General features: G+C 38.8%; 1 protein-coding gene across 7 annotated transcripts in view; it reads left to right on the forward strand.

The window, feature by feature from the left end:
• PLCB1 (phospholipase C beta 1) overlaps positions 1-20,504 on the forward strand; it is a 753,511-nt gene that overhangs the window by 571,589 nt on the left and 161,418 nt on the right. For all 7 annotated transcript variants that reach the window (XM_060122834.1, XM_060122832.1, XM_060122831.1 and 4 more), the window contains exons 24-27: positions 7,604-7,736; positions 10,557-10,610; positions 13,877-14,096; positions 18,323-18,503. In XM_060122834.1, coding sequence (XP_059978817.1) covers positions 7,604-7,736; positions 10,557-10,610; positions 13,877-14,096; positions 18,323-18,503 — 588 coding nt within the window. The remainder of the gene's footprint in view (positions 1-7,603; positions 7,737-10,556; positions 10,611-13,876; positions 14,097-18,322; positions 18,504-20,504) is intronic.

Consider the following 20,504-nt stretch of genomic DNA (forward strand, 5'->3'; position numbering starts at 1 on the left):
GTATACTTGAAAGTTTCCAGGAGAGTAGGTCTTAAGTGGTCTCATCACAAGAAAATGTTTGTAACTATGTGTGGTGATGGATGTTAACTAGACTTACTGTGGTGATCATTTCATAATATATACAAGTATGGAGTCATTATGTTGTACATCTGAAACTAATATAATGTTATCTGTCAATTATATCTCAAAAAAACCTCTGTACTTAGAAAAATACATACACTAAATAAATGTTTCTTGATAATGATGGTGATAGTCCCATAGTCTGATAAAAAATATTAAGAAATTTTCTCTTTTAATATTTTTAAATTATAGATCAAGGACCATTTCATTCTAATTTTTCACTTGCATGTGTATAAAAATATGCCACATATATCACAGAAGTAATGTCATGTTATTTTAAAGAAAATTTTTATGGAGTCACATGAATTTATTTTTTGCAAAGACTCATAAGTGTAGTATTCCAGGTTTAAGTCAAATACAGACGAGCTATGATCTAAAATAAAAATTTGAAAGAAAAATACCAACTTACAGAAACAATAGTTTCTCACCATCCCTGAACTTTAAAGCATCCAATAAAGTAGGAAGAGAAAGTTTGCCTTTTAGGTAACGGCCTTTAGATAATGACCCTGTCCCTTTCATTTCTACACAGTTTTGGAGTTTACAAGGCACTTTGATTGGATACCCTGGGTAAAACTGGGCCTGAACTAGCACAAACATATAGTCCCCATTTTTAGAAGAGGGAACAGTTGCTTATAATGATAGAGTGACTTGCTTAGTATCAATGGCCAATAAATGGAGGAACCAGGGTCTTTTTAAATGAGATCTCAAGAGAAGACCATATATTCACTTGAGTTAAAACTACTCAATGAACAGTTCAATTCCACTGCTTTTACAGACCTCCTCCATAACAATTTTTAAAATTTCAATGGATTCTAATGAGGGGCTTTGGGTTCATCTGCCTAAAACAGCGATGAATCCAGAATCCATGCCATGACCAATACCATAGGGATTATAAAAGCATGACTAAATGACAAAGCTTTTCACTCTGCTTTACAGCAAGGTTTCTCAAATTTTAATGTGCATACGGATCACTCAGGGATCTTGTTTCAATAAGGATTCAGATTTAATCGGTCTGGAGCAGGGCACAAACTTCTGCATTTCTGACAAGATTCCAGGTGACGCTGACGCTGCTGGGCTGGACGATATTTTGAGTAGCAAAGCTCTCAGATTTTAGTATGTATCGGGATCACCTGGATGGCTCCTAAAAGCACAGATTGCTGGGCCCAACCCCAGAGTTTCTGGTTCAGTAGGTCTGAGGTAGACCAAGAATTGGCATTTCTAAGTTTGTAGCGATGCTAGTGATGCTGGTCCAGGGACCACACATTGAGAACCAATGCTTTGGAGCCCTGCATCTGTCTCTCACAAGCACCTGGCTCTCCCCACATGGAATTGAATAGCCATTAATTCCATCCACTCTAAAATGTCAGTTCAATCTCAGGAACCTGGGAAGAGCTACAGGAGAAACTCTCCTTGGGGGATTGTCCAGAATCTGTTCTGTGAGTGATTGATGATAGTCTTTGACAAATGATTTGCTTAGTTAATATAAAAGATACATTTCCAAAAGATGAATGTGAAGGGTGTTTGGCCCATGTTTTCTTTAAAGGAGGAATCCTTGATTTCTGCCTAACTCAAAGAATTCATTTCTGCTGATTTCTTTGGAGACTGTATCAAAATATTTCCAACAAATTAAAGCTGGTAGGAATGGTGACACAGGCAACACAAAATAGTCAGCAGAGCTGTCACCCTTTAATCTCTTTCTAAATAAGCTGTTGCAATTATGAACTAAATGCAGATTCTCTAGCCACAGACACAGAAAGAGCAGCATCTTCATATTTTTCACCCATTGATTCATTCATTCAAAAATATTTTTTAACATAACATTTAGATGGTTCTTTAGTTTCAGGATTTTGTCACTGATACTACATCTATTGATTATACATGAGGAGGAAATAAACTGTGGATGTCTTAATGCATTCATTTAATAAAAGTTTTTTTTAACACGCTGCATCAGTCACCATGCTGGGCAATATAGAGATATAATGATGAGAAAAATCAGATGCTCTCATAGTCCTTAAAGTCTGGAGAAAGACTCTAATAAAAATTTACACATATGTATGTAACTTGCAGCTGTCACTAAGGCTTCAACAAAGAGACACCATGTGAATGCTGATGATTTCTTTGTATGATGACACATATGATGACAAAAACTGAAGTCAACAGATGAATTTATTCAGCTCCTTAAAGCTGTCTTTTGCTTTAACTCACTTTGGTAAACTCTTAAAAATATCAGAGTTTTGTCATAATTTATTATAAAAATTTTCAAACATACACAGATGTTGAAAAAGAACACCCATATATCAATCACCTGGATTCTACAATTCCAATTTTGATGCACTTTCTTTATCACATATATATCCATCTATAAATCCCTCTATCCTTTCATTATTGCAACTGATTTTTGATGCATTTCAAAGTAGGCTGCAAATATTAGCATACTTCATCCCTCAATGCTTCAGAACACATACATCAGGATATAGTTTTTAGAAATGTTCTGGAATTTTTAGAAATGTGGGGTAGATGTATCATCTAATTTCATTCAGGTAATATAAATTTAAGGTACCAGTTGTACATGTGTTTAAGCAAACTCTTTCTTAAGGGAAAGGCTAGTTTTGATGAAGCCACATCCACTGCCCACATTTGTCCTGAGTGGACTGGATTTCTGCATGATGAAATTATGAGTCTTGCCCTCAATATTCTGGAAACACTGATGACCTTGACCTTGCCCTCACCTATCTAGTATCCGAGTCAAGATGCTGTCATCCTAACCACTATCTGGAAGGGACTGTACTTTTTAGATGACTCAGGAAGGACCCCGACACCTCCAGTAGCTCAGTCAACACATTCTGGTGTTTGGAAGACCCTTAACTTACCATCTTAACCACCCCACTAAATTCCCCAAATTTGAGCTCTCTCTTGCTTCATCATCAGATCCAAATTTTCAGTGCCTGGGATAGAAATCTTTTCAACTAGCATACCAAATGGCATCTCCTCCTTCTCTAAAACTTGTAAAAATGGCCTTTCCAGTTATACTTTTACTGATCCACTTGTGTTATATTTTAAGGAGCTTCTGTTTATTTTTGATATAGTAAGGTTATAAATATTATTTTTTATAAAATCTTGGCTTTAAAAAGTCCACTGTTTCATGTTTTGAAGGAAAAATAGTGTAATGCTTTCATTTGGCCACTGGAGGGCAGTGACCTACTTCTGCTGTAGTTGATTTTTCTCTACCCAGCTAAGCAAAACTTGGTGCAAGTGAAATATCAATTTCTGAACCTTCTTTCCTTGAAATTTGTTTAATTGGATCCCAAGAGTCACCATTAAATTGAGAAAACTGATATTTCTAGTTCTTTTGTTTCTATTGTAATTTCCAGTGCAATGCGAAAGAATTTCATGCTTATTTCATTCAAGCACATAAAAAAGAATAGTTGGACAAAGACTGGGGAGAAAGCAAGTCACAAGTGTTGACTTCCACTGATGCTTGTGAGTGGGGCAAAGAATTTGGTTTTTGCATTTCATCTCACATATCCACAGAGTGGGAATTATTCAACCTTTCAGTGATGATATCAAAAATTTAATTTTTAATACCTGAATGCCTTTTTAGTGCAACAAAGTAAGCTCTTTGAGAATGGTCTTTACATTTATACATCTCTGTATCTCCGCAGTAACGTAAGTTACTATTGTGGTTCCTTAAGTTGCTATTATCATAGAATACAGGGTGAACTAGTGCAGTAGAAAAGTTCAAATTTTAGACTATGACATATATTCAAACACCAGTCGCACCCTTAACGGTGTGCCTTCTAGCAAGTCTTTAGTAAAGACTTTAATAACGCCTCTGACTTCTTTGCTGTATAATGGAGTTGAGTGGCTGCCTTCGCTGTCTGGCTGCGACGAAGCTGGCTTGTGTAACGGTGTCTGGCACGCGGTGATCTACAGCTGCTACTATGGTCAATCTCCAATAGGGAACAGCCAATTCAAGTCTGTATATACTGCCCTTTGTTAGCAACATATTTTAAGCATCAGTCCGATATATTTGCCACTATAGATTCTCACTAAATTAATAAAATCTGTTTCCAGAAAATCCTAAGAGGTCCCTGACAAGGGTCAGTCTACACAAGGAGCCCCAAATTCCTTAGCCCAGCATTCAGGGTCCTCCTTACCCGCTCTTTTCTCTCCACTTTTGCTGGGTCCCTGGGGCGAGGAGGTGGGGGGGCGGGGCTGGGCTGCAGAACAATTGGCCCCGCCCACTGCGTTTCCAGCGGTGGCTCTGGGTACATTGCTGACTGACACAATCCCGAAAATCCAGGCAAACTCTCTCCTCTGAGCAGAGGGTACAGATGGACAGCTTCTGGACCACTTGCGCTCTGAAGATGTGCTTTGTTTGGCATCTCAGTGTTTTAAATTGGGAGATATTGCACCAAAAAGTCAGTTTCCCAGCTTTCCTCGCAGCCTAGGCAATAACTGGCTGGAATTCCCAGGAGCTCCCCCTCCAGGTCTGGGCACAGCCTCGCTTTGCCCTATTGCGTGAAATCTAGTCCATTTCGCTCATTTCCATCATTTGTATTGACTGCCTGTTACTGTACAGTGCCAAGGGTGCCCCTGCACCCCCCAGGGTTATGTGGTGCCGTCCACCCTGCCTGGAGGCATCTCCAGGACCCCTGGACCAAGATTTCTCCAAAGCTTACCTCAAATCCAGCACCAAACTTTGGTGATCTCTTGATCCTCAGTCGTAACTACGAAGTGTTTGCCAGTGCGTTTCCTCAACATTTATCTATTTTTTAAAAAATGTATTTGAATTCATACATTATATCAGTTTCTGCAAGGTAAGGGCTTTGTCTTACATACCCTTGATAAGCAGAGCTTCTATTTCCTGCATCTTGATTCAAGTTAATGACTGAACTTGATTTCCCAAGGGCACACAGCCCCATGGAATGCCTGCAAACCTGGTACAGAAAAAATAAGCTTGCTGGGTTCATTTTGAATACACCTCCAGCCTGAGACCCCCAGGGCACTACACCTAGCTGCCAAAAAGAAGCCACACAGTATTGCCTTCATGGAAGCTGGCTTTCCATCACCTCCATGCTTTCCTCCATCAAAATTTTCTTCTTCCCTATCCTCTTCCAGAGGGCTAATTTCAGCCAGCTATCACACCGGGAAGAATCTGATTCATCCCCACCTGTTTCCAGAAACCTGCCTGGATATAAAAAATGGGCAAGATCAGCCGCCCACGGAACAGGAGCACCTTCTGTTCCTGTTTTCCCGGCAGCTGAGTTTGGTGACCATGGGCGCCCCCTATGGCTGGGAGGCTGGGAAGTTTTACCCCCACTGTACTCAAGCCAGAGGACCAAGGCCAATGGGTAACTTTGCTGATGACCCAGTGCTCTGTCCAGCACTCCCTTTACTTCAGTCTCTCCTGTGCAATGTAAATGCATTTCCTTTATGAATTGTGTGGTCAAACATCTATGATAGTTCAGTCTTCTCAAGTACCTCCTGCAAACCCAAATGCCTACAGGACTGAGGCAGGTAAAGTCTAAATGAGTCACAGGGGAGTGTCCTTAAAGAGGCAGAAACCCCTCCGTTCTCATCCAGAGCGGGAAAGCAGGCCCTGTGTTGCCCAATCTGATTTTTCAACTGAAGCAAGAGATCCATTTTATTAATGTAAAATCTCCTCATTTTAAAAATCTGGCAGCATTGGGTGAACATTTCGATGCACTCCATTTGGACCCTAGAACATTTCAATGCACTCCATTTGGACCCTAAGCCTCCAGTTTGCAATCTCTTGCTGAACAAAAAATATGAAATCCCTCCCCTTGGCATAATGATTCTAGGGAGACTTTTCCTGATGGATGTAACTGAGCAACACAAACATACCAGAACTTCCCCATTCAAAGTAGCCATTTTTCAGAAGACAGAGTTCTGCATTGTGAGTTCTACAGGCTGCCAAGGTCACTGGCCTAGGTTCCTTAGCCCCCACTCTGCCCCCTGCCCTGCCACTGACCCCAGGCTCATCCCTTACATCTCAATACCATCAGCTCTGAGCAGAGCAAGCTGTGGTAGGTAAACAGGGATTGTTTGTTGAATTAAAATAAGTTCTGCCATCACCAAAAGCAGTGTTGGAACTTGTGTTTTAAAGATGCTTTGGGGGGACAGATTAAAAGCCACTTGTGACAATGTGTCATTATTTTCATTCTCATCTTACATTTTCTAAAAATGTTATCATAAGGCAATCTGCTGTCTGTAATTACATAACAAAATGTCACAACATTGAGCTCCAAATGACTCTTGGCCATTTCCTAATATATTTTCTTAATGTACAACAAAGTAGAGCATCAGGATAGCCTCATTGTCAGTAAAATCTGCCTTGGACTCAGAAGGCAATTCTGAGACAAGAGTTGCAGAACCCTGAAAAGCATCGCTAAAATGGTATATAATCACTGAGGCAATTATTTTATAAAGATCAACATTTACTCATCAAACATTAAATGTTTGCTCTGCACAGGGCATAGCAGACTAGCTGCTGGAGGGAATGGAGTAGAGATTTCATAAGTTTTAATGTATCTGTTATTATTATTTATTGGTAGTATTATACAAGCTTAAATGTTTTATCTATTTATTTAACATGCACAAATTTACTCTGTGCCAGGAATTATTCTAAGCACTTTATGAATAGTAACTTATTTGATCCTCTAAACAACCTTACAATATAGATAATATTATGATCCCCAGTACATACGTATCCCCATCTATAAAGATGAGGAAAGTGAGGGACAGACAGTTAAGTGACTTGCCCAATATCACAATACTAATAAGTGGCAGGGCCAGAAATTGAACCCAGGTAAGTCTGGCTCCAAAATCGATGTTTATAACCAGTGTATCAATTAGCTACTGCTGCATAACAAACAATCCCCCAACTTAGTGGCTTACAACATCAACTACTTATTATTGTTCATGAGTCATTTGGTCAGCTGAGCAGTTCTGTTGATCTGGACCAGGTTCAGCTAATCTTAGGTAGACTCACTTAAGTGTATGTCGTCAGCTCAGGGCTGGCTGGTCCAGGACATCCTTGTCTACATGACTCAGCTCTCCTCCATGTGGGCTCTCATCCTCCATGGCTATAGCAGGGGTCTGAGAAAGAGAAGAAACATTTGCAAATGGCTTTTCAATCCACTGCTTATATCTAGTTTGCTGCTGTCTCATTTTACCAAAGCAAATCACATGCTCAGGTCCAGAGTCAGTGCTGGAGAACACGTCCAAGAGCAGTGGGCATAGAAAAGCATAAATATCGGGTCCTTTAATACAATTAACTGGCCAGAATCATGGTTCAACACCATGCTGTTTTTACCCTGCTTTCTGCACAGTTTCAGATGTGATATTTCAGAGTCCAAATGAGTTGTGAAAATGCTATCAAATGTAGCTTTTTGGGTTTAGGAAGATCACAAAAGAACCATAAGAAGTGTGAAAAATTAAAGGATGTTTATGATTTTAGGCTGATCCTGGGGAAACACAGTCAGAAGCTCCAAGTGAAGCCAGGACAACTCCAGCAGAAAACGGGATGAATCACACTACATCCCTGACACCCAAACCACCCTCCCAGGCTCTCCACAGCCAACCAGCTCCAGGTAAACACTCTGATGAGAGAGCTGTGCTACATGACTAGTAGCCTCTAGTTTATATGTACCACTGAAGGAGGTAGCATGATTGACTTAGCGAAAACATCACATGGGCAAAAATGCATGGACTTAGGAGATGCTCCAGAAACATGTGATGAGGGAATGAATGAGGGAAGGAAGGAAGGAATGAAGGAAGGCCAAGAGACTCATAAGTGCTCATCTGGCTCTGCTGACAATTTACGAAGCCACAACAAAATATCACCCAGATTTCCCATGTCTTTATTTAGTGATGGATTATGGTCCATCTGCTGGCAGGGTGTGTGAAGGGTTCTTCAAGCACCTTATATGCAGCTATGCTTTAGAAGCACATTCTTAGTTCTACCTCACTAAGTTACGTTTCTGCCAAGAATTCCTTCGCATCTTTCTCCACTTCTTTTCACCAATTTTAAGTGCCTATCATGTGCTGAGCACGCGGCTGAATGCTTCACGTGGATTATCTCGTTTAACTCTTAAACCAGGCTTCTGAGGGTTGATTCTACCACTGCCCCCATGGTGCAGATGAATAAATTGCAGTTTTGAAATGACAAGGTACTTCTTGAAGGCCATGTCGCTATTGAAGAGTGAAGACAAGACTGACACCAGTTCTCCACGATCCTAAAATTCTTCCCTTTAGCTTCTATGCTCCTACTGAGACTACTTAAGAAAGGAGGTTGTTGAGATTAATAGTAATAAGGAGATAACCTGTGTATAAAAAGAAGCGATATTTTCAAATGAAGTTTTTATATACCAAATACAAACATTTAGTGTGTTTCTAGAATATGAATAATTAATTTAAATACTGAATATAACCTTGTGCTTTTGAGAGTAGAAGAGAATTTAGCATTTGATGTTTTTACCTGGGTGCTTTGGAATCATTTGACTTACAGAATAATTTTTAAAATAGCACAGAATACATTGCAAAACTGGACCCCTCTTCTCTGGCATTAACATCTGTCAGAGTCACACCAGGAAATTAACAATGGCACAATACCCTGAACTAAACCACAGACGTTGTTTGAACTTCACCTGCTTTCCACTAATGCCTTTGATTGTCCCAGGTTCCAGCTCAGGATCCCACATTGTACTAATTGTCATGTCTCCTTAGCCTCCTTGAATCTGTGACAGTCCCTCAGTCTATCCTGTCTTTCATGCCCTTGACACTTCTGAAGAGTCTGTTATTTTGTAGATTATCCTTCAATTTGGGTTGGCCTGATGTTTTCTCATGATTAAACTAAAATTACACATTTTTGGCGAGAACATCACAGAAGCAATGCTGTTCTGAGAGCATTATGTCGGGGGTATCTGATGTTGCTGTGTCTCATCATCAGGGATGTTGGATCACTTGGTTAAGGTGCCATCTACCAGGTTTCTCCACTGAAAGTTACAATTTTCCCCTTTATAGTTAATTGATATCTTAGTGGAGACACTTTGAGACTATGCAACTATCCTGTTTCTCCTTAAACGTTTGTCTGGTGATTTTGGCACCCTCTAATGGATCATGCCTGCACCATTATTCCTGCCTGCTGGTCAGCCTTTGCTTTTTTTTTTTTTTTTTTAACATCTTTATTGGAGTATAATTGCTTTACAATGGTGTGTTAGTTTCTGCTTCACAACAAAATGAATCAGATATATATACATATGTTCCCATATCTCTTCCCTCTTGTGTCTCCCTCCCTCCCACCCTCCCTATCCCACCCCTCCAGGTGATCACAAAGCACCGAGCTGATCTCCCTGTGCTATGCGGCTGCTTCCCACTAGCTATCTACCTTACGTTTGGTAGTGTATATACGTCCATGCCTCTCTCTCGCTTTGTCACAGCTTACCCTGCCCCCTCCCCATATCCTCAAGTCCATTCTCTAGTAGGTCTGTGTCTTTATTCCTGTCTTACCCCTAGGTTCTTCATGACATTTTTTTTCTTAAATTCCATATATATGTGTTAGCATACGGTATTTATCTCTCTCTTTCTGACTTACTTCACTCTGTATGACAGACTCTAGGTCTATCCACCTCATTACAAGTAGCTCAATTTCGTTTCTTTTTATGGCTGAGTAATATTCCATTGTATATATGTGCCACATCTTCTTTATCCATTCATCCGATGATGGACACTTAGGTTGTTTCCATCTCCGGGCTATTGTAACTAGAGCTGCAATGAACATTTTGGTACATGACTCTTTGAATTATGGTTTTCTCAGGGTATATGCCCAGTAGTGGGATTGCTGGGTCATATGGTAGTTCTATTTGGAGTTTTTAAAGGAACCTCCATACTGTCCTCCACAGTGGCTGTATCAATTTACATTCCCACCAACAGTGCAAGAGGGTTCCCTTTTCTCCACACCCTCTCCAGCATTTATTGTTTCTAGATTTTTTGATGATGGCCATTCTGACTGGTGTGAGATGATATCTTATTGTAGTTTTGATTTGCATTTCTCTAATGATTAGTGATGTTGAGCATTCTTTCATGTGTTTGTTGGCAGTCTGTATATCTTTTAAAAGATCACTTGTCATTCCTGTTATGGCCAGAAGGTAGCAGTAGCCTAAACTGAATTTGTTGACAGAGTTTTGATTCAAAGTGGAGGAATGGCCTTTCTATAACTGGAGCATATAGATTCACATTTAATTATGTCTGCCCCAAAGTTAAAAAATGAAGACATTTCTTAGAATATTTTTAGGATAATTTTCTCCCGCAATTTGTAATTTCTCCATAAAGAGACTTAGAGTCAAGAGCCAAACATTGTTTTACAGGAAGAAAACAATTTTAAAAGTTAAAAGAGGCTATTTTTTTTTCAGGCTCTGTAAAGGCACCTGCCAAAACAGAAGATCTTATTCAGAGTGTTTTAACAGGTAAATACCACCTTTTTTCCCTATGGAATTAGGCAGCTGAATATTACGCAGGGTAAGTATTTAGAGGAGAGGAGATTTCATCTCTAAAATATAACATCATTAATATTTCTCTTCTAAAACCATCTACAGATACATCCTACTTCAAGCCATGTTACACAATATAATCCCAGAGAAGTAACCATACTTGGCAAATAGGACCCTACTGGTATAAAAAAATAACATAATTTCACAAGATGTATTTTGGAATCAAGGAATAGTTTCATACTGGAAATGTGACCCAGTGAACAGGAATGCAATCTTCCCAAAGTGCCCACAATAAAGCATATTTTAGAAATGCAGAATGTGAACTGTTTGTGACCATGGAATACACAGAGTTTAAGAATGATGATACAGTTTGGGAATATTTTATATTTGGTTAATTTGTTAAGCTAGTGGGACTAAAATTGGTACCAGCTTTCTTTAATACAATTAGAAGTATGTAGCAGTGTATAACATGTTGGCCCAACGTACAACAGAAATGTACACAAAAAACAGCACTATGGACAAGAACCAGAAACTGCAAAGAACTTAAATATCCATAAACAGTAGAGTGGATAAATTATGGTATAGTCACAGAATAAAATAGGATACAGCTGTAGAAATAAACTACAGTTACACACAACTGCATGGATAAAATTCACAGCATAATGTTGAAGAAAAGAGGACAGACACCAAAGAGCACATTCTTTATGATGCCAGCTACACAAAGTTCAAAAACAGGCAAAAGTAATTTGTGTTCTTAGAAACATGGATTTGGATTATACTTAGGGGGTGGGAGGGAAGGCTGGAACCGAAAAGAGGGTGTCTGGGGTGCCGATAATATTCTGATTTTGATCTAAGTGGTGGCTACAGAAACCTCTTCACTTTGTGAAAATTGAGAGGGATGTGTATTTATGATTTCACCAATATAATACATAAAATATGCATCAAAAACCTATTTTAGGAATGTATGAAAAGAAAGCATGTGTTTAAAGATTTAATCCCATGGGAAACAATACAATGTTCACACCTAAAACAAGAGACAGAAGTGTAAATAAGAGCATGATTCCAACATTATTTAAAAATACACAAATGCATAGATGAAAGGTGGGTGTCTATATCAATATATTAGCAGTGATTATCTCTGGTTGGTTTATGAGTGGTATTTGTTTCCTTATATAAATGGACATTACCTTTATGCTTAAGGACGTATTCAAACAATAGCCTTTCATCCACAGACTTTTTAAAATGATACTTTCCATGGAATTATTTTTAGTCGTAGGTTGGAACATCTTGAACCCTGTTGCTAAACTTGCCACAGCTGATGTGCTGCACACCATTTTTAAAGAAGTGAGGTTGAATCTGTCACCAAAACTGCAGCAATTCCTTAGGATTATAAATTTTAATATAATCAGTCATTATGCAACCATAATGAGTCCATCTGAGCCTGAGGGAAACCATTAAATAAATGTACCTGATTCTCTCCCTGGCCTCTTTCTCAAAAGGAATCGAATGTCAGGAGAATAGATACATTATTAAAAAGAGAAACATATTTCAATTGCTTAAAGACCTTATCATTTAAGAACATAAATTGTTATTCTGATTTCAACATTTATCCACTAGATATATCATTTGCTATCCAGGTCTGTTGTTATTCATGGCATATATTATTTCTGAGTCTCTTGACAGTTCTAAATATTTATGATAACTTATTTTTGTTCCCAGAAGCGGAAAGTTCACATCAAAGGATGAAAACATGTGAACTATGACTTAATCTAGGTCTAAATAAATGATAATTAATTGAATTTAAGGCACCATCCTTTTTAAGGTACCTCACTACTCATGGATGGCCAAGAAAGAAAAGTACCAACAAATTGTGGCACTCCATTGACTACGTGATGCATCGTAGTTTTAGAAATGTTAACATATTTTTTAAGTGCATATTTTTACAATTGATTAAACAAGTCAGTAAAACACAGACTGTTTTAAAATCAAGCTCTGTCACATTAAATGTTTTCTTGGCATTAAATAAAACACTATGTAGTGATATAAACTACCACCAACCCTTATGGTGCCTTTGGGTAAATCACAGCAAGGACCTTCCCTCACCTTACTGATCTATACTGGAGCAATGTTGTGATGAATATACAAACCTACAATATCTATACTGTGAATAGTGCCCCTTAGAAATGGTGCTGTAGAACCTGTACAATCATTTGTTAAGCCTCTAACAGGCACACTGCCAGAAACTATGTTAAAAACTTTGCATTAATTCTTTTATTTCATCATCACCATAACGACCCTAAAAAGTAGAAATTGTGTGATCTTTAAAGTGGACCCTGTTAGTGCCCACCAAAATCCCCTTTACCATCTGTGGCACCCAGCTCCCAGCTGTAGTAAACGTTGGCTACTAACAGCTCATAGCTTCCTCTGCTTTTGAAAATTGCCCTCATGGAAGGCACACTGATCATGAAGAGGGATTTCTTATCTGATAAATGTCTTGCTACTCTGTTGGTCATGGAGCATATCTCATTACATCCATTTGAGCTATTTATTACACAGCTATGTCTCTGACAATGCCCTGATACATTTGATGCTCTAGGCATCAAAAATTTATATAAAAGCAGGTGCAGTGCCATTTGCAAACATATTAGCAAACCACAGGGTTAGCTGAAGATTGTGTGGGAGATCTTTTATAAAAAAAAAAAAAAAAGAAAGAAAGAAAATTGCCCTCAGCCAAAAGGAAGCCCCCTCTCCAGGAGCTTATGCCTCCCCACAACTGACATTCCCAAACAGGCAAAAAGCTGGCTTTCTTGCCTCAAGGTGAGACTAACTCTGTAGTACAGTTCACGCTCCAGAGCTCCCCGTGGGATCAGGCAGAAGCCGGACTCCAACCGAGACCACATCCTTGTTTAGCTACTTCTTCTTCTGTATCTTCTGCCCTCACTCCCCTCCTACTGAGAGCCCCCCTTGGTAAATCACTTGTACCTGAATCCCTCTTTGGGCTCTGTTTCTAGGGAACCCAAACTTTTTTAAAAATTATGAGTAAAGAAATTGGGTCTTTGAGAAATTTGGTAACATAGTCACAAAGTTAGCAAGCCATAAAGCCAGCCTGGAACACACGTTTGACTTCCAAGTTCTGCTCTCAAGGTCCAGTGGGCTGGGGTCAGAAAAATACTGCTCAACAGCAACTGCTCTGTCCTCTCAGCCCTTCCAGGCCTCTCAGCTCTCATACCCATTTGTTGCAGAAGTAGAAGCGCAGACAATTGAAGAGCTGAAGCAACAGAAGTCGTTTGTGAAACTTCAAAAGAAGCACTACAAAGAAATGAAAGACCTGGTGAAGAGACACCACAAGAAAACCACCGACCTTATCAAAGAACACACTACAAAATATAATGAAATCCAGAATGACTACTTGCGAAGGAGGGCAGCTTTGGAAAAGACAGCCAAAAAGGATAGTAAGAAAAAGTAAGTTGAAGGGGTACTTTTTGTTTGTTTTATAGTATAAAGGAGGAGAGTCATTTACATGGATTTTCAGTGTTTTTTTTTTTTGAATGGACAAACTACAATTAATTTAAATTATTTTTTATTGATGAACATGTTGTTTTTGATTATTTGCTATTATAAGAAATGTGTTAATAAATATGTATGTATAAATTTTTTCATATATTCCTATTTTCTTAAAATTTTAAAAGTGGGATCCCTAGATCAATTTAAAGACTTTTCTGTTTCAGTTTGTAACTATCAGCAAGATATGAAAGTGCAAACTGATGGAGAAAAAAGTGATGTCATTAGTATCTTAATTTGCATTTCCTTATTAAGTTGAATTTTTTGGCATATTTATTGTCAATTTATATTTATTCCTTTGAAAATTGTCATATCACAGTCTTGGCTTGATAGTTCTTTTTTTCTTTTAATTGAAGTTTAGTTGATGAATTTTCAGTGTTTTGCACCACGTTTTGGATCTACACCACTGTGAGAAGGAAAGCCACCCAACTCCCTCCACTCTCTACAGCTTTTGTGTCCTCTCAGCTCACTTTTGCTTATAGACTGAATTTCTTTATTTGACCAAATTCTGAGACTAGATATGCAGGAAGTCCTACCATTGAGTTCTAGCCTGTAGGCCCAGGACCAACTGGCTGACTTGCCATATTGCAGCTACCAACCTGGGGGGGTCGGACATTTTGCTGTGGACTAGAACCAAGCTGAAGAGGCAACTTGTCTTACTGAAAAGAGAACCTTTACTGCCCTTTGCTGTTCTATCTGAAACCCACAAAGCCCTGTATAGATAATCCTTGTTTGGGGCCTAAGAGTCCCCACAGCCCCATATACTCAGACCGTGCTGGGGAGAAGCATTTCTCACACATTCATTCAACCAATATTTATCGAGCGCTTTCTGTGTGCCCTGGGGACACAGCAGTGAGTACAACCTACTCAGTTATCACCCCAAAGTGCCTAACGTGGTAACGTGGGGAAACTATGTGAGCATAGAATCTAAGAGTCAGGCAGGCTGTACCACATCCTTCCATCCTTCCCTTCACTTCCTTATTCAATAATCCGATCAGGTTAGAGAGAAAGGTAAGAGGCATTTTTCAGATTCATATGAATCTGAAACATATGATTCTTGTGACATATGATTTAACATGTGCTTAACTTAAAAGCACAATCAAAACCCAGTACCTGGGCTTTTAAAAGCAGCAAAAGCATCATTGTTTAGACCTGGAGCAGCCTTAGAAGCCATCTAGGTGAACTGTTATCACTTCTTCAAGGAGGAATCTGAAAACTAAAGGCTTAACATTTACCCACAGTTACAAAACAGTTCAGGCAAAGCTTGGCCTAAAACTTCTAAATTTTGATCTTAGTGATATGTATGTAGTCATTTGTTTATTCCTGTATTCATTTATTTATAAGTCATATCCTGAAAACTTCCAATAGAATGTTAAAGTAAATTCATAGACGATATGTAAAAAAGTCCTATAAAAATAGAAAAAAAAATGTACACACATACATATGCACACAGACTGTCTGCCAGTTACCAGATCTGCTGTCCAATACATGAGTCACTAACCACAAACAGTGACTCATTGGAATTGAAATGTGCTTCAAGTATAAAATAACACACTAGAATTCAGACTTCACTAAAAAAAAAAAAAGAATCTCACATTTTTATATTGATGTGTATTGATTTTAATTACATGTTGAAATGATAATATTTTTGATAATCAAGCTATGTAAAATATATTATTAAAATTAATTTCACTCATTTATTTTTACTTTTTAAGATGACTACTAAAAATTTCAAATCACATATGTGGAAAAAAATCAAATATGTGACCCGTGTTGTATTTTGACTGGACAGAAGTAATCATTTAATGTAATTTCTGTCCTTGAACACTAAAACTAGCTCTTAGCTTCTGAGAAAAGGAAATACGGGTTAGATAATTCTCCTTATCTGATTAAAGGAAACTTGCATTTCCAAGAGGGACAAACATTTTCCTGGTATTAAATTACAAAAGAATTCATCTCTTGGATCATACACAGGCAACATTAGGCAACAGGGGATAATATCTTCAACCCTGTTTTTAGAGAAGATGCAGAAACATTCGTCCCTTGGTTATTTTTCTTTACTTTCCCTCAAAAAACAAACAAACAAAAATCCCTAAGCATCTTGTGTCAAAAAATACATCAGGAGAAACTTTTCTTCAAGAGGCAAAGACACTGAGGTCTGATTATGTCTGTCCATTTCCCATCCCCCCATGATACACATTAAAATCCTGAAAACTCCTCAGAGTAATAAATGGACATAATGTCCATTATATTCATTTTTTTTTGCCAGTGAGATTTTTTTAATCTCACTGATTTTCTTCTTGTTTTGAAAGTATAATTATTTTTCACAAAATATATTAATATGTAATGGGCTTATATTTTCTAATGAATTAATAAATAATTTTTAGATCTATTTTTTATTGAGGTAACATTGGTTTATAACATTATATGTTTCATATGTACAACGTTATATTAGATCAGTTTCTTATTCAAATATCCGTAGTCTCAACTGAGTTTTCACATAATATGAAGGGTAGATCATTCAAAGATGGTTTCTGTCACACACTGCGTTGTTCTCAGAGCACAGACTTTGCTGTTTTCTAGATGTCTGTCCTTGGGTAAGCTGCACTGCTGCTCCCCCATACTGTGTCCTTAGGAAAATTGTCTCACTGAAACTCAGTTTCCTCAAATGTAAACAGGAGATTGTCACACCTGCTAGCTGGGTTGTTGTGAAAGCCAGAAGTAAAGCAGAAAGTCCCTGGCACCTGCTGAGTGGTCAAGAAATGTTGCCCTGTTGCCTCTGCTATGGTGACTGTGGCTCACTGAAGCAACACTTTATGTCTGGCTACACCAACTTCCTGCTGCAGCAGGAAGATTATAAATGTATCTCGTGTTCATGCCAAGATGGAGGTCACCCCTCCAATGCTCCTCTCCTCTGATGTTGATAAATAGACTTGTACTCATGCCAGGATGGAGGGCCACCTCAGTGCTGCCATGTGATTTTGATGTTTAGAAACCTTTGAGGGAATTCTGCATCCCTTATTTGACAAAATAGGATCCTAACACTAGCTCCTACCAACTGCCTCTCCATGTGGCACCATTGTGTTGGCCTAATTCAAAGAGAAAGTAAGAGGAATTAGCACCAGCTGATTCAAGAAACCTCTTCTACTCGTTCCACTTGGCCACAAGTGAAAACATGGAGACAGAATCTGATGTGTTGGGTATCTTAGGTGGTTGCTTCTGCAGCGGTTTCCATATACATGAAAAGAACAGACCTGCTCTTGGTACCCTGTTTCCAGCACTGTCTCTCATTCTATTTGTCCTACAAGAAGTAAGGGCACAAAATTTGAAAGAATCACACCGTATGTTTTAACACAATAATGTTAGTGAGAATTGCTTTGTTTTATTTCAACATTAGTCCTAAACGTCAAAATAGCTATATAATTCTTTATGAATAACTCAAAGAAGGTCCCCCTGCACAGAGTGAGCACTCGATAAATATTTTAGAATGAACCCAATTCATCCTCCTTTCTCTTGGAACCAAAGTGCCATTTTGGGTGGAGAGATCAATGAAGTTGGTTCAGCCCCCAAAGAAACTTATTTCAATAACAAATCTTGCTATTAAAAGATGTCAAGAAACAGAACATGTCAGCTGGGAGTGTTGCTGGCCTGTGACGTCTGCACATGCTCTCTGTTGTCAGTCTACATCACACAGATGCAAAATTCATCACCTTTTCAACTCCCCCTACAGAATCATCAATGCAGCAGAGTGTACAGGAGAAATGTAGGTGGAAATTACATTATACATGCTACGTTAAAAAATAAAAACCTTAAAAAGTCCTTATTAGACATTGTTTTTCCCAAGGGGGAATTGTCATTCTCTCCACCACCACTGCCAGGGCCCCCAGCCTCTTGGCTTTCCTTTTCTGCCACTACTTCTTTCTAGAGCAGTACAAATTTCATCTACTTTCTGTGTTTGGAGACCTTCTGTTGCTAAGCTTGTCCTTGGGGTATCAGCTTCTGTCTCAAGTGGTTTATCGAAATATTTATTTCCAAACAGAGTCTCTAGGAGGGACTCTGGTGAGCAGCCCTCCCTCCACCTTGCTCTGACCTACATGTTTTGTGAGTCAAGCTCTGTGTCTCTGCAGATCGGAACCCAGCAGCCCTGACCATGGTTCGTCAACAATTGAGCAAGACCTTGCTGCCCTGGATGCCGAAATGACCCAAAAGTTAATAGACTTGAAGGACAAACAACAGCAGCAGCTGCTTAATCTTCGACAAGAACAGTATTACAGCGAAAAATACCAGAAGCGAGAACATATTAAACTGGTAAGCCTGAGAAATGTGATTTCTCTTTCTATAGCTGGAAGCCTCTTTTCTATAGAAAAATTTTGATGCCCTTGGATAACATAACAGGAGACAGCAGCAGTTCTGGCTGGCACTTTCATTTCGCTTCCTGACTGAATAATCTTATCTTGATGCCAGGTTGTAGAGGGAGATAAGAGGCATTTCTCAGATCCGTATTGTGACATGTGATTTAACACGTGCTTAACTTAAAAGCAGGATCAAACCCCAGTACTTCGGTTTTAAAAAACAATAAAATCATCATTTCTTAGAAATGGAAATTGCATAGGCCAAATAGTATCCACCATACTGGTATCTTACAAGCCCCACTATTCCAGAATCTTTACCAAGTTCCTCTCTGTTCTCCAGTGAGGCTATGTTTTATTATTTTTATTTTCACTAACTCATGTTTGGGCTATAGTAGTTTTTGGGGATTTTTGAAATCGCACAAGATAATTACACACTTATCTTTAAGAAAACTAAGAACATGCTGCAAATAAATGTTCACTTTTTATGTAGTAGTGTAGCTTTGCAGTGATACAAAGAGAACTGTACAGTCCACTCTCCTACATTTAGAAAAGTCAGTGGCCTGTATGGAATGTTGTCTACCCAATTCCTGAGGCTCCCTATGAAAGGAAATGCCATCATCTCCATGAATGATCAGTTTTGTCCTCCAAAATGTTTTCTCAGGAAATGTGACAATCCATTGTTTTTTTAATAGAAATATCATTGATTTACAATGTTGTGTTAATTTCTGCTGTACATAAAAGTGATTCAATCATATATATATATGTGTATATATATACATATATATATTCTTTTTAAAATTATTTTCAATTATGGTTTATCACAGGATATTGAATATAGTTCCCTGTGCTATACAGTAGGACCTCGTTGTTTAACCATTCTCTATATAATACTTTTCATCTGCTAGTCCCAAACTCCCAATCCGCCCCTTCCCCACCCGCCGTTGTCAACCACAAGTCTGTTCTCTATGTCTGTGAGTTGTTTTTTGTTTCATAGATAGGTTCCTTTGTGTCAGATTTTATTTATTTATTTATTTTAATTTTTATTTTTTAAAATATTTTAATTTATGTATTTACTTGGCTGTAAAGTAAGTAAACAATCCTGATTGTTTGACACAATTGATTGTGTCACAATCAATTGACACAATCCTGATTCATTCATTCATCTAGTCAACAAATACTTAATAGACAGCCACTCAGCAAATACTTTTAAATAGTAGAGGATAAAAATTACAATCCTAGCCTTTATGGAGCTTACATTCTAGATGTGGGGGTGAGACCATAAACACAATAAGTTGGTAAAATATGTCGGTTGGTAATAAGGGTTTAGGGAAAAAAAAGTCAATCCCAAGTGGAAAACTAGGGAGTGGGTGTGGGGGAAGGATGAGGAACGTGGTTTGAAATTTTACATAGAGTAACCAGAGAGGTACTCACTGAGAAGCCAGCATCTGAGTGAGGAGGAGAAGGATGGGCTCATGCAAACATATGGGGCAAGATTTTCCCAGGGAGAAGGATTAGCAAACGCAAAGACTCTGGGCTGGGAATGGGCCTGTGTGTTGGAACAGTAGGGTGACCGTGTTTGAGGAGGACTATAGGGTCTTAGGTCAGAGAGATGGGACTTCTGGGGCTGGAGAAAGATCTCTCAGGTCTTGTAGGCCCCTTGTGGCCTCTGTGTTCCACTCAGCACAATGGGAGCCAGTGGAGGGTTCTGAGCAGAGGAGTGATGTGATCTGAAGTAACTTTCACAAGGACGGCTCTGGGGCTGAGCTGGGAGTACATGGTGAGGAATGGGGCCCCAGGAAATTGCCATCTAGAAGCACAGTTCAGAGGAGTAGCAGCCTGAGGGTTAGAAGTCCTGGGGTTCTCCCGCAGATTACTGAAGTTGACTAACAGGGTCAATGTTACTTCAAAGACGAGGCAATCCAGCCATAATCATCTGAAGCTTCCTCAGAGTGCCAAC

Source organism: Lagenorhynchus albirostris, chromosome 15 (genome assembly GCF_949774975.1).
Source record: "Lagenorhynchus albirostris chromosome 15, mLagAlb1.1, whole genome shotgun sequence".
In the NCBI taxonomy this organism is placed as follows: Eukaryota; Metazoa; Chordata; class Mammalia; order Artiodactyla; family Delphinidae; genus Lagenorhynchus; species Lagenorhynchus albirostris.